Genomic DNA, 13,485 nt, shown 5'->3' with positions numbered 1-13,485 from the left:
GCCACAATACCATGGGCTACGCGCTTGTTGTAACTCGAGTTCCCGACCAAAACTTAGTAGAGACGAAGAGTGTTATCGAAGTAATATAACGTAGCCGCGGTGCGCTACATGGCCGCAGTAGTATAGGCCACGCGCTAGTCAGCCGCGGTGCGCTAGACGGTCGCAGTAGTATAGGCCACGCACTAGACAGCCACAGGACCATAGACTACGCGCTTCTTGTAACTCGAGTTCCCGAAGAAAACTTACTACAGACGAAGAGTGTTATCGAAATAATATAACCTGATCGAAACTAAAGGCTAATGGTGCCTTTAAAATTTTTTTTTTGGTTCAACGTGGATGGACTAACCTGGCAGGCCTGATGTCGACGCCATTGCCACTTTTCCTCCGCTAGGTATACGCGAACTGGGGCGAATATTTGCTCGCTGTTAGTATCCGCGGAATCAAAGAATACAAACCCCCCAACGCGAAAGGGAAATTCACGGTGCCGTAAGAACTCATCTTGGATGGTTCCGCGCATTTCTTTGTTCTTTCAGCCGCCGGTTCCCTTGTCGGCGCGCTTTCGAAGTTATTTCCGCTGGTGGTTCCCACTCGCTGAAGCTGACTGTTTGACTTGGAATTACAAGGAACCACGGGACACGTGAAATGTCTCATTTGGATGCGGTTGTTGAAGTTTTGCTTGGCTCAGGAGTATTTTCCTGTTTGCTTTCGTCGCGACTCCTTCGAATTTTCAACGTTCGAACGGCTCTGGTTTCTTTTGCAACGTTGTAGAAGCAGGTGTTTTTTTTAATACTCAGAATATAGAATGTTATAGCATTAGGAAGCTTAACAAAAATTGAATAGGTTTGTAACGCGAAGAAAAATAATGTTTGTAAAGTATCTCTTTTGTATCGGAATGTTTCATGAAGACATTGTATCTCTCCATTCTTTAAGTTAGTTGTTTCTAAACTTTCTCTAACAACTTTCAACGATCGATGCATAAGATGGTAATTTACTGACTTAATCGGAAATTCGTGTAACGAAGTATCATGATTGAACGTACATCCCCGACCAATATCAGCAAATTACGTTATTCATGATATCCAATAAAAACTGGCTATCTCCGACCTATTTTTCGCGAACAATAGCTGCCACGTTCAAAGAGTGACGTGACATTATGACCGTAATAACAACGGGTAAAAAACATACAAAACCGTAACGGCTATACTGATAAAGGAACAGATCGAACATTTTTTAAACGTGTCATCTTTCACGATGCACAGTACCCGTAGTCGCAATCTGCAAAAGCCTCTGTAGACTAAATTGGATAATGAATTACCGCTCCAATATCGAGTTGCTCGTTTAATGCTATTTATTATTTATTCGTTTGATCAGTTTATCTCTTTGGAGATCGAAACGTTACTGATTCCCAGTTAACTCTTTCTATTGAGTTACCCAATGAAATATTACTGTCAATCAAATTTTGTAATCTGGAAATTTTAATCCACTCGGGCTTCTAGAATTAGTACCATTTGTATTGACATGTATTTAGACTGCTGTATGTAAATTTTGAAAATTTTTACGAATACATATATATTATAATTGTGTTTGTTATATTATGATTATAATTGTGTGTTGTATCATGACTAATATAGTATATTATAATTATAAATTGTAATTATCTGAGACTTCTTTTAGAATCGATACCACGTGTCACAAATTAGGAGGACGTTTTTTTGTATCCATAAGAAATTAAAAGTAACTCGATATTCTTAATGTCTTAATGTCGATATTATGAGTCACTTTATTTCCGAGTCACGTGATTAGAAACCCATTCCATTCCATTTCTTTTGATTCTTTGTGCCATCGAGGGTTGCTTGGTTTCTGGAACAGGGGTAGCAAACCTTTCCGTATATATTTGCGGTTTGTTTGATGTTTGCAATAGTTCCTGGGTTTGCACACATCAAACAAACCGCAACTGCTTAAGGCATTGCGCCAGGGTGGAGACGTATAAAATACTCACGGATATTTAATCACTAATTGAAGTGGAAAAGTTCGTCCCTTTCCTTGGTGAAAATGAAAAATATTTTCTATTTTTCATTCAAAATGAGAACCTTGTAGAGTACTTTAAAACAAGTTTCCTTTTTCAGAATTCTTATTTTGTACAACAAAAGACATGTCAAACTAAGGTTCATACTTTAACACACCAAAATGACTACGTTGACTGGTACATTAAAACTCGTGAAAATTTTTATGAAATTATAATAAAATCTTGTCTCTAAACTGAAGAAAATTCGATAGGTTAATATTTGTAGTAGTGTTTAATTTTATAACGTCGCCAAATCTATTTTCGTTATCGTCTTACCTTCGAAATTAATTTTCTTAATCCCTTAATGAAAAGTTCTGTCACTTATTTCTGGGTGACGTAGCGACCAACGTGTTAAACTTCAGCCATGAATCATGGAATGTGAAGGTACATAATTAATTTCTACACCGAATATTTCTTAATTCCCACGCCCCTACACACGCCATAAAACGTAGTTTGTATAAATTCACCAAAAGGAAATATTTTTACTCAATTCATAGTTGTAAATACAGTTTTGTCTCGAATTAAGCAACTCGGTCGAGACCGGCGAGTTGTTTAATCGAGGCAATACTGTAATTGAATCTAAAATCATAGAATTAATTCATACACTTGATATTCCTTAATCACTACACTCCCATATGCGCCATCGAACGTAGTCGACATAAATTCATCGATTATCATCCCCTGTTCGTAAATTCGCACTCAACATCGAGGAAATATTTGTCCTCAATTCATAGTTGCAAATACAGTTATGTCTCGAAATAAGCAACTCGCTGGTCCCGACCGAGTCGCTTATTTCGAGGCAATACTGTAATTGAATCCAAAACCATAGAATTAATTCATACATTTGGCATTTTTTAATTACCACACTCCCATATGCGCCATCGAACGTAGTCGCTATAAATTCACCAATTAGCGTACCCGGTCCGTAAATTCGCATTAAACTTGTACATCGCCGAGATCACGTACACGCCGTACGTTCTTTCTCGTTCTCTCGAGTCACGTCGACCCTCTAACGGGGGAATTTCCCGAGTCTTACGGGACTCTCTCGAGCGCGTTTGACAATAATGGTATCGATTGCATCGCGGCGAGAAGCACACCTGCAACCGGTGCTCGTGTAATGGTTTCATGGGGCATCGGGTTTGCGGGCCGGGTTTGGGTTACCTCGTGGAATTAAAAATTCTATCAGGTCCCGGTTCGATATATTGAAATGGTGGAGTCGCGCTCCGAGGGGACGGGGAGGAGGAGGAGGAGGAGGAGGAGGAAGAGGGAGGTTCGACTGGATTTCGCAGTCGAGCGATTTCAGGCCGCGGTTTGCTTTTCGACGTGAAAGTTTCTGCAACGAAAAATGTTCACGGTTCGCTGCCGCTTAATATTTACATTCTTTCATAAGTTCCGCCTTGTTCAAAAGGCTCGGATGTTACCTTGACTCCGGTCTTGCCCGCGGTGTACGAACAGTTTATGCAAAACTTTTGATTAAATCGCGGTCCGGTGGGAAGCGTGGCCGTGTAAGAAAACGAGCCGCGTTATTAGTTTCTTTATTGAACTTTCGCGAGTCGTGCGTTATGGATGCTCCCCCAGGTGGGGAATCATTTTTATATTGGATCGTTAGTGGGCCAGCTTCCCTGGCAGTTTGTCGATACGCTGATTCATTGTGAGGGAACGGCCTGGTCGGATTTATTCTGGGGACATACCGTGTGTCGGATACCAAAACTATGTGTAATTCTTTTTATAGTCCGTGTTGTGCGTAAATTATATCGATATGCGTGTTATAATGTACGAAATGCATTATGTAGATTCATATTTTCATGGGTACAGAAAGAGAATTAAAAGTTAAATGAATATATGTCTCATTCTCTAATATAGTATAATAATTAGAATGCATATATTTATAGATTTATGACAAAGTGAAAAATATTAAAAATTAAATTATGCGGATTCATATTTGCACTGATACAGAAAGAGAATTAAAACTTAAACGAAAATAGGTTTCATTCTCTAATATAATATAATAACTAGAGTCCATATTTATGGATTTATGACAAAATGAAAAAAAATACTGTTGCGGCGGCGTGAAAATACTAAAAATTAAATTACAACACTTGAAAGTCAAAACACATTTTAATTTAAGTTTCCGTTCTTCATTAACGCATACAAAGTTATGAATATTCACTTTTTACACGGTCTGTCAAACCAGAGATGCTCAAATTTTTGTTTTACAAAAAAGAACTGAAGCGTTCTTTGGAAAACACTTTAGAACTACAATCTGAAATCTAAAAATTCTTAAAAGTTCACCAATCCATTGAAAAATTATAAATACTTCTGTTCCACGTTGTACGTAATAATAACATGTATATTTTTCTGTTCTTGCCTTAAAATCTTACAAAAGAATACTCGTTGAATATATTTGTAAGGAAGTGTCCGGAACGGAGGACATATCAGATTCTTTCAACGTTTCCGTTTGTCGAGTGAAAAGTGTGGCAGACAGGACGATTCCTGGAACGGTATAGCATTTGTACGATCGTTGGTCGGCGATTCCAGCTAGGATTGTCATGGCATTTTATGGAAACCGACCGAATGAATATAAATGTGCAACTCGGGCGAATTTAAGTGCACGGCCATGGGCGTGTTTGGGGATTCGGTGCACGTACCTGCGGTATCCGGAACAGTCTGAGAAGGTTGGCCACTTGAATGGATGTGACCGAGCTTGCGGCCCCCACGACTCCGCTGATAACTTTTCGCACTGCAGTTTTATTGCAGTGATACTCCGCGCCGTCTATATTGCTTATTGAACCTGAAATCCAAACAGAAATACGTTCATTTCTAGTCCAACCAGTAGGCGCGTGATGCATAAGTATACGTTGTTATTATCACGAATAATAATCGAAATTATAACTTGTTTATCAAAATATATATGTATATGTTCATACATGTTTAGTGTTTCAGGTTCTGCCAATTAAGAAAATTCTGTTTTGTTAAGGCATGTTTTTCAACTTCATAATTATGTCTAATTTGTTTAAAGTGTTAGTATTATATAATTATCTTGGATTGTCATATGACGTAAACACGAATAAAATATAAAATACCATTTCGGTTCATCGAGTAAAAAATTGTGATACGTACGAGTTTGATACATTAAGTCTATACCATTATCATTATTGTCACATTGTGTAATTATAATTATAAGTACAGATTATACATATGATGTATATTATATCGTGTATAGTAATAAATATACAGATATAATATACATGTACATAATTATACTTATATAATGCTTGTACAATGTCGCATTTGTGTATATATAATTATGATTCTACTGTCAGATTTAAATTTCATGATGTACAATTTATATTCATTGAGTGCAATTGTGCTAGTGTTGATCAATCTTATATAATCATATTTTTATGAATATATAAATATATAATGTATATTATATCGTGTATAATTATAAATATACATATATAATATACATGTACATAATTACACCGATATAATGTTCGTTCAATATTTTAATTGTTTATATAATTAGACGTATATAATTATGACTCTACTGCCAGACTTGAACTTCATAATACAAGACTCATTTTCATTGAGTGCAATTGTGCTAGTGTTAGTCAATCTTATATAATCATATTTTCATAAATATATAATGCACATAATTACACTTATACAATGTTTGTATAATATTCCAATTCTTTACATAATTACTCTTCTATAATTATGACTCTACTGCCAGACTTGAACTCCATAATATAAAATTCATGTTCGGCGAGTGCAATTTTGCCACTGTTGGTCAATCTTACGCATCGATGGACACGATCCAAGTCGATCGTAACTTGTAGTTCTAAAGAAGCGCCGTAAGACCAGTTTCGGGCTTCCAATTTCGTTCAGGACCAGGAGACGAAACTGGCGTATCCAATTCCGGGGGCTGTGTAACTTTGAGAAGTGGCAGGAAATGAACACGACGGCTGTGGGTTCGCAATAGCGTGACGGAATTCCGGATGGTTTTCTTCTTACGATTTTGTACAGAGCCGAATTACAATTTTACGCTTCGTTTGAACTTGTGGGTGACTTCGAAACGTGACTCTATCTTTTACGTGATGGTTACGGCTCTACCCACGCGTGCAACGTGGGAATTCTCGATACACTTTGCGGAATTATATGTATGCAACCGTATGATAATCATTGGGGAACGTGTTCACTTGGTTTAGAATTGCCCATGCATGAATTTCCTTTCCCTTGTAGTATACTATTTGTTTTGTCATTTCATTACTTTATTCATCTGTGATCTTTTATTTTATGCAATTTTATTAAGGTGTTAAGTAGACGAAACTATTTTTGTATATGAAAACTTAAAATTGTATCAAGTGGAGGACAAGAAAAGTAGGACAAGTAATTTTCTTTTTTACTAAAAACAAAAATTTACATTGAAATTACTTAATTTTTATCTAATCTTTTTGTTTCACGTTTTAGGTAATCGTGAAGTATAACCAGTCTTCGAGGTGTGTCTACCAATAACTAAATCGTGAGTTAAGATGAAACAGACAACAATTTTGTAAATATATTCTGTGTTATTTATTTCTTAATGTTTTCGAAAATAAGATTTTCATGACAATAAATATTCCAGTAAGAGGACAGCTCTCAAGCTTACGTTCCTTCAAGAAAATTTGACGAATGTTGAGGAACAGTTTTGCAGCTGGGGAATATTTCAGAGGTATTTAAATGAAATTCCTTAGAAATTCTCACAATAAGAGCGCGAGGAGAAGCGTTAACGTGTACGACTACTTCTACTTCCGAGGGATATTGCAGATTTTCTATGTTACAAATTGCTGAAGATCGTGCTACCCACATACCTTCCAGGTTATTCCATTAACGTTGTACTTTCAGATTCGTGTTTCAAAGTAACAAGATTATTTTTCTTGCAGCACCAACCTCAGATAACGACATACACCCCTGGGTGGCAAAAGGAACGTACGAGCATCATTACACAGCGCAAATTAGGTTCTTTGTGAATAACAATTTCGATATTCTACGATTTCAAAATGATAGAGAACCCAGATATTTATTAGCATCTATCAAATATGGACTTTGGTCATAATTTTTCAAATTAACCCTTTCGCCTATAACAACGTGTGTGTAAACATGCATAAAAGATTTTATACCTGTCTATAGCACACGAAGGGAAAGGGTCCAAGACCACAATTTTGAAATAAAAATATTTGTATGCACTACAGATAATGCACATTCACGTACACCACAAGGACAAACTTTGCTAGCATATGCTCCTCCCGCATGTTTAAAAAATTATAAATATTTCGTCCCTTAACCCTGACGCAATTTCTAAACGTGCCGACTTCGAATTGCGTTCTAATTCGATCGTAATCGCTCGGAATGCACACTGCCAACAATAATTAACCGAAACCACTGCTGGACCACTTTACGAAAAGTATGCATATTAATAACGAGGCGACACTGTTAATTAAACATCGCGCATGTTGTCTGCACACTCCAGCGTGAAAACGTTCGAAAATGACCGTTAATGCGCGAAGGATTTCCGCTGAAAATTAATTAATTAAGGTTATCAAAAATTCATAGCGTCCGTGAGGAAGAATAATAAGGCCGATTTCATCCGGTATTCCGCATCGCAGCTGACGTTCCACGGTCGCGGGGTCGATCGTTGTCGATAGTACATTTCGATGCCACCCTCAGATTAATATGGTAATGAGCTTGATTTATGGCCACTGCAAATTGTTTCGTTATTGGGTCGGTTATATCGGATCAATTAATCGGTTTATGGTAACGTCAGAGTTGTTTTGTCGAACGACCATCGACGAGGGGAATCGCGAGTAAAATAAATGGCGATTCGACTATTTCTGTTTGCGCCATTAAGGGAGTGCGACCAAAACCAGCTACCAGTAGTTATTGAGACAAAATTTGGAAACTTTGTGCTTTTATGTAGTTTTTGATGCTGAATTCAATGGTGTTAACAAAAAAACGTTTGCACAATTTTTTTGACAGCTTTGAAAAAGAATTGTCTGTAAAGGAAGTCGAATCGAAAAATCCATACGTTTTCAAAATTGAAAAAAATGGTTTAAACTTTTTTTTGATTACACCATTCAATTCAGCGCTATCAACTATATAAAAGTACAAAGTTTCAAATTTTTTTCTGAATAACTTGGAAGATAGAATCGAAGTGTCCTTACACAAATGTTTCTCAATTTTTAATTCTATTACGAACCAACCTTTTTAATTCAATTTATTTGCGTTATCATTTGTCCTAATAAATATCAAACAAGGATGCCCAATGCTTCCAAAAGAAAATACTGATCTTTCAATATTGCGCGTTGAATAGACATCAAAGAACAGAGTGGTATCGAAATTCGAAAAATTGAGAATTATAGAAATCGAGAAATTATAGGAATCGGAAAGCAACCACGGGCAGATAACGATCAAATCGCTCAGCACACGCGAAGCGCATACTTAATGGTTCGATGCAAAGGTGACTCAGGCGTTTTTCAGGTATCCAGATTCGCGTATAGCAAAGGTCAGACGCGATTAAGCTAATCACTGAATTTCGCTAGAGATTTTGTATTACTTTCTTTTTCGCGTGAATACAATCGTTGCGTGTCGAGGTCGCCAACGTAAACGTTGTTTTTCCATTAATCACTTTTTCTGATTTTTAGTGTCCCTCAAAGTTCGCCAATGTCAAGATTAAAATAAAAATTATTATTTGGAATTTTGTCCAAATAAATCAGAATTCCTAACATAGGTTTACCTGTTTCTTTGTTCCAACTTCTGAAAATGATTTCTGAATAAACGTTTCCGTAGAAACCTTCAAGGGTCTCCATAAATAATTCACAAAATATGAGACATTAGAAAAATGTTAGAAATTCTAATTTGCAGCAAAAATAAATTTAGACACTAAGAATAGCGATGATATATGTTCCCATCGATCCACACACTTTCAATCTAAAATATCCTTTCCTTCGACCAAATGGTTTTACTTCATTATTCCATGTCATTATCGTTAATTAACCGTTAATACGTTTTATACATTTCATCGCTCCCTCGTTAGTACTAACGCATAGTTGTTTCGTTGAAACTGATCCGTTTCGCATACTGTTTTCGCCACGCATACTGTTTCGCGCAGTTTCGCATGTCACTGTAGCACCTGTTGAATCAGACCAGCTTATATCTGTATATACATGCGTATATACATATAACCCGACTATCCGTACCACGGTACGGAAGCAAATCGCGGATGGAAGAACGTTAAACCTGCTTGGTAATTTACGACGTTGTGCTCAACTTTCGTACTCCACTTGCTCGGCTTCGTTTTCCTGCGAGATTTGTTTACATTGTGCAATCGAGCAGGGAAATGGCTCATCCAAGTGTCTTTTGAACGTTTAGCTTTTAACGCGTTCCTGCTTCAGTTGCGGTTGATTTTGGTGAATGATGCAGGAATTGGAATCCTCTACACTCTGAGTTGGTATTTGATTTTGAGAGATTTATGAGATACAGTAGGTTCCATTGGAAGATAGTTCTTTTATTTAAAAAATGTAACAGTGTGTGGTAGATGAATTTAAAATAATATTTTTAGGAATTGGAATCCTCGACACTCTGAGTTGGTATTTGATTTTAAGAGATTTATAAGATACAATAGGTTCCATTGGAAGATAGTTTTATTTAAAAAATGTTAAAATCGGTTTTGTATATTAACTTTATATTTAATTTATTTATTTAGTTTTATTTTCTTTGTTTATTTCCGTTATTAGAGTTTCGCGTTTGATTAATTAACATTTTAGAAGCATCTAAGCTAAGCATCTTAGAATCATCTACGCGTGTGGTGTGCTTCTCTTTTCAACAGGTATTCAGAGCGAAATCAGTAAATATCGTAAGAAGGAAGGAAGGCGAACATTCGAACCATTCGAATTACATTAAGTAAATTAAAGGAAAATTATTGGTGAGTTGTTTCCCTCTAACACAATATATATATATTCTGAATGAACATTCTCATTGTGATCACTGGGATATCAATAAATGAGATATTATAACCCGATATATAAAACCGGTTTTAACTTTTATTTAAAAAATGTTAGTGATGCACGACTGTGACGTGGGACGAGATTCCTGCGTCACAGCTTAAATAATTAATTTTATATATATTTTACTTGCCTATCGGCAAGGTCAGGTCTTTGTCGCTTCAGTCCCGTACGGGCCCTGGCTCGTATAAGAATTTCTATCTCTGTTTGGATTATCAGGATTTGAACGGCAGGAAATTATTGAAATAAATACAATATTGATTTCTACGGAAAACACCACTACAGAATTGATTCGATAGATTACTTGGGTGTTATTAATAAGGGTGTAATATGATTCGAACCATTTAAATCACAATAATCAGCTTGAAGTTATAATTTTAAATGTATTAAGATCGTAACTGAAATATATCTTAGATCATTGAAACATTATAGACGCGCTTTCACTCTCTCTCTCTTTCTCTCTTCATTTGTACATTTATGAACATATAAAATTGTCGGAAAAAAAATACAGATGTAGATATTCAGTAATAACAATATCAATATAAAATATAAAGGTTATCCTAGGATACCAATTTAGGGTTACCCCGGAAATGAAATATCTCATTTATAGATATCGCAGTGATCACAATGAGAATGTTCATTCAATATATATATATATTGTGTTAGAGGGAAACAACTCACCAATAATTTTCCTTTAATTTCCTTAATGTAATTCGAATGGTTCGAATGTTCGCCTTCCTTCCTTCTTACGATATTTACTGATTTCGCTCTGAATACCTGTTGAAAAGAGAAGCACACCACACGCGTAGATGATTCTAAGATGCTTAGCTTAGATGCTTCTAAAATGTTGATTAATTAAACGCAAAACTCTAATAACGGAAATAAACAAAGAAAATAAAACTAAATAAATAAATTAAATATAAAGTTAATATATAAAACCGATTTTAACGAACGACCCGAGTTTTGCCTACCGCTTACTTCGTATTACTATACTAAATGGTATGCACTCTAACTCTTAAACGGTTCGCTCGGCCAACTCTTGCGCTCACCGCGACTGTGTACGAGAAGAAGTCATTTCGGCTTGTGCCTTGCTCGACCACGTAAACTCGGTGGAACGTTCTAAAAGCTTTGGAGATAAAGGATCTTAGAACCACGTGATCGGCGCCAGTTCATAGAAATAGTCTTCGAAATTTCGCGACTCGGTACACTCGAGAATTTGGTTTTTACGAGTTGTACCTCGTCTCGCGTTTCGCGCCTACCAAATGGCTCGGCTCGCGTAGCGACAACATTGCGCGAGGACGAAGTACACGACAATTTCATGCTACGGTTTCAATATACGAAGCAGAATAACGTTTAATTCTAGTACGCAATATTTACGTGTCGTTCTTCCAATGATAACCGTAACTGTAAATTCGAACGCGATGGTAACTTCCGATGTGCTTATCTTTCCGACAATTATACATATGTATATACATATACGCCGCTGTTACATTACATGATTTAACGCCTTTCATTCGTAACAAGCAACGCACTTAACATATTTACAATACTAAACAGATTAAAAATATTAAACATATTAAACATGTTTACATGGCTTTACAAGGCGCGGCGCTGCCAGCAGGGTGACAGTGGCGCGACAACGTTGATTTCAAGGAAGGAATGTGTATCTTTGTTCAAAAAATGAATTTACTAAACTACCGTCAAAGGCTAGGTTTGTGTTCGATTAGAACGAATTCGGGATGGTAGACCATCTCGAACATATTCCTGCCGACGAAATCAAGAAAAATAAAAAATTGAAAATGTCGGCACGTAACACGGCAAATCAATTTAACATATAATATTTTTAGGAATTGGAATCCTCGAGACTCTAAGTTGGTATTTGATTTTGAGAGATTTATGAGATACAGTAGGTTCCATTGGAAGATAGTTTTTTTATTTAAAAAATGTAACAGTGTGTGGTAGATTAATTTAAAATAATATTTTTAGGAATTGGATTCCTCGACACTCTGACATGCTATTTCATTTTGGGAGGTTTATAAGATACAGTAGGTTCCATTTGAAGATAGTTCTCTATTTAAAAAATGTAATAGCACGTGGTAGATTAATTTAAAATAATATTTTTACTGTGAAATATATAATGTTACATAAAAAAAATAATATTGATTCATTATAGAAAATATTTATTTAGCATCTGAAATGTATAATTAATTATACTGAGTCGAATTTTCATAAAGGTGAATAAAAAATGCAGAATGACAGTTATGGATACGAGACTCTGCTTTCGAGAAAGTCGATTTTGAATATATTAATCAGGAGTTCGCGTGCGACTTGGCTAACGTGTCTGACCATTATTCACTCTTTCTACTTACGTTGGTGTTCATACGCATAGTATCGACTGTGATTTAAATGTAACTCTATATTTCACTTGTCCAGTCTTTACATCGAGCCTACCATTTAATTTAAACAAATTCCTTCAATAAATCAGGTTCGAATATTTATGGGACTGACTGCAAATGACCTACAATTTAATTGCCCTAATTTCCAGAGACTTGTTCACTGTTACGCGTCTTTCCAATTTTTATTTAGGTTAAGAAATATCGAGTTAGAGATCGCACAGGATAGTCAGAAACTCGCGGCTCAAATTGTTTGGTTTCTCTGTAATTTGTAGCGTCAAGTGAGCGACATGCTGGAGAAATTCACGGAAACTTTCGCTCCAAGTTAGCGCAACAGCGTCCCTCCCACTCCTGCGTCGTTCTCGTCGTGCTTCGAATTCTTTGCTACCTAGACAAAGGCTCGAGCGAGGATATGTGTACTGGAATTAACAAGCCTGACGGAGAGATTAAGGCTGGATGAAACTCGCGAGCGTTCCCTGTAATAATCCAGCCAGGAGTCCTTCGTGAACTCGAAATTAATTCATTCGCATGACCTTCGGCGGTCTATAGTTTAAGGTTTCCCTTTCCTCGGTGCCCGAGCTAATCCTTTGCAAATCGCCTGGCTCGAACCTCGAGATTCAGCGGGAATATAAAGGGGAATGCTGATAAATTCTTGAGACGATCCACTGAATTATAATCTTTAAAGTTATTCTAGAGGTGCTTGAAATACTTTCGGATTCGCTGTTACATCGTACTTTCCCGAGAATTTTCTTACAGAGACCTTCCCAACGACTTGGATCAAAATTCGGGATTCCAAATATCTCCATCGGTCAATTTTCTTGTGGCATAATTTATCCCAGAAACATTTGTTCTGAATATTGTCCCATGAAAATTGTAAATATTTATTTACCTCATCTATAATTTACTTTCTATTGGTTTCTTCAAAATTGAATTTTCTTACGGCATAATCAATCCCAGAGAAACGCGTGCGAGGGTTGAAAACATT

General features: G+C 36.4%; 1 protein-coding gene across 2 annotated transcripts in view; it reads right to left on the bottom strand.

Annotated features, from left to right (window-relative positions):
• The window catches only part of LOC128892838 (metabotropic glutamate receptor 2-like), a 234,559-nt gene that overhangs the window by 66,490 nt on the left and 154,584 nt on the right, over nt 1–13,485 (bottom strand). For both annotated transcript variants that reach the window (XM_054153401.1, XM_054153403.1), the window contains one exon: nt 4,714–4,856. In XM_054153401.1, the coding sequence (XP_054009376.1) occupies nt 4,714–4,856 (143 nt within the window). The remainder of the gene's footprint in view (nt 1–4,713; nt 4,857–13,485) is intronic.

Source organism: Hylaeus anthracinus, unplaced genomic scaffold (genome assembly GCF_026225885.1).
Source record: "Hylaeus anthracinus isolate JK02 unplaced genomic scaffold, UHH_iyHylAnth1.0_haploid 2, whole genome shotgun sequence".
NCBI lineage: Eukaryota > Metazoa > Arthropoda > Insecta > Hymenoptera > Colletidae > Hylaeus > Hylaeus anthracinus.
The sequence above is the reverse complement of the archived record's forward strand: the minus strand, read 5'-3'. Positions and strand labels throughout refer to the sequence as shown.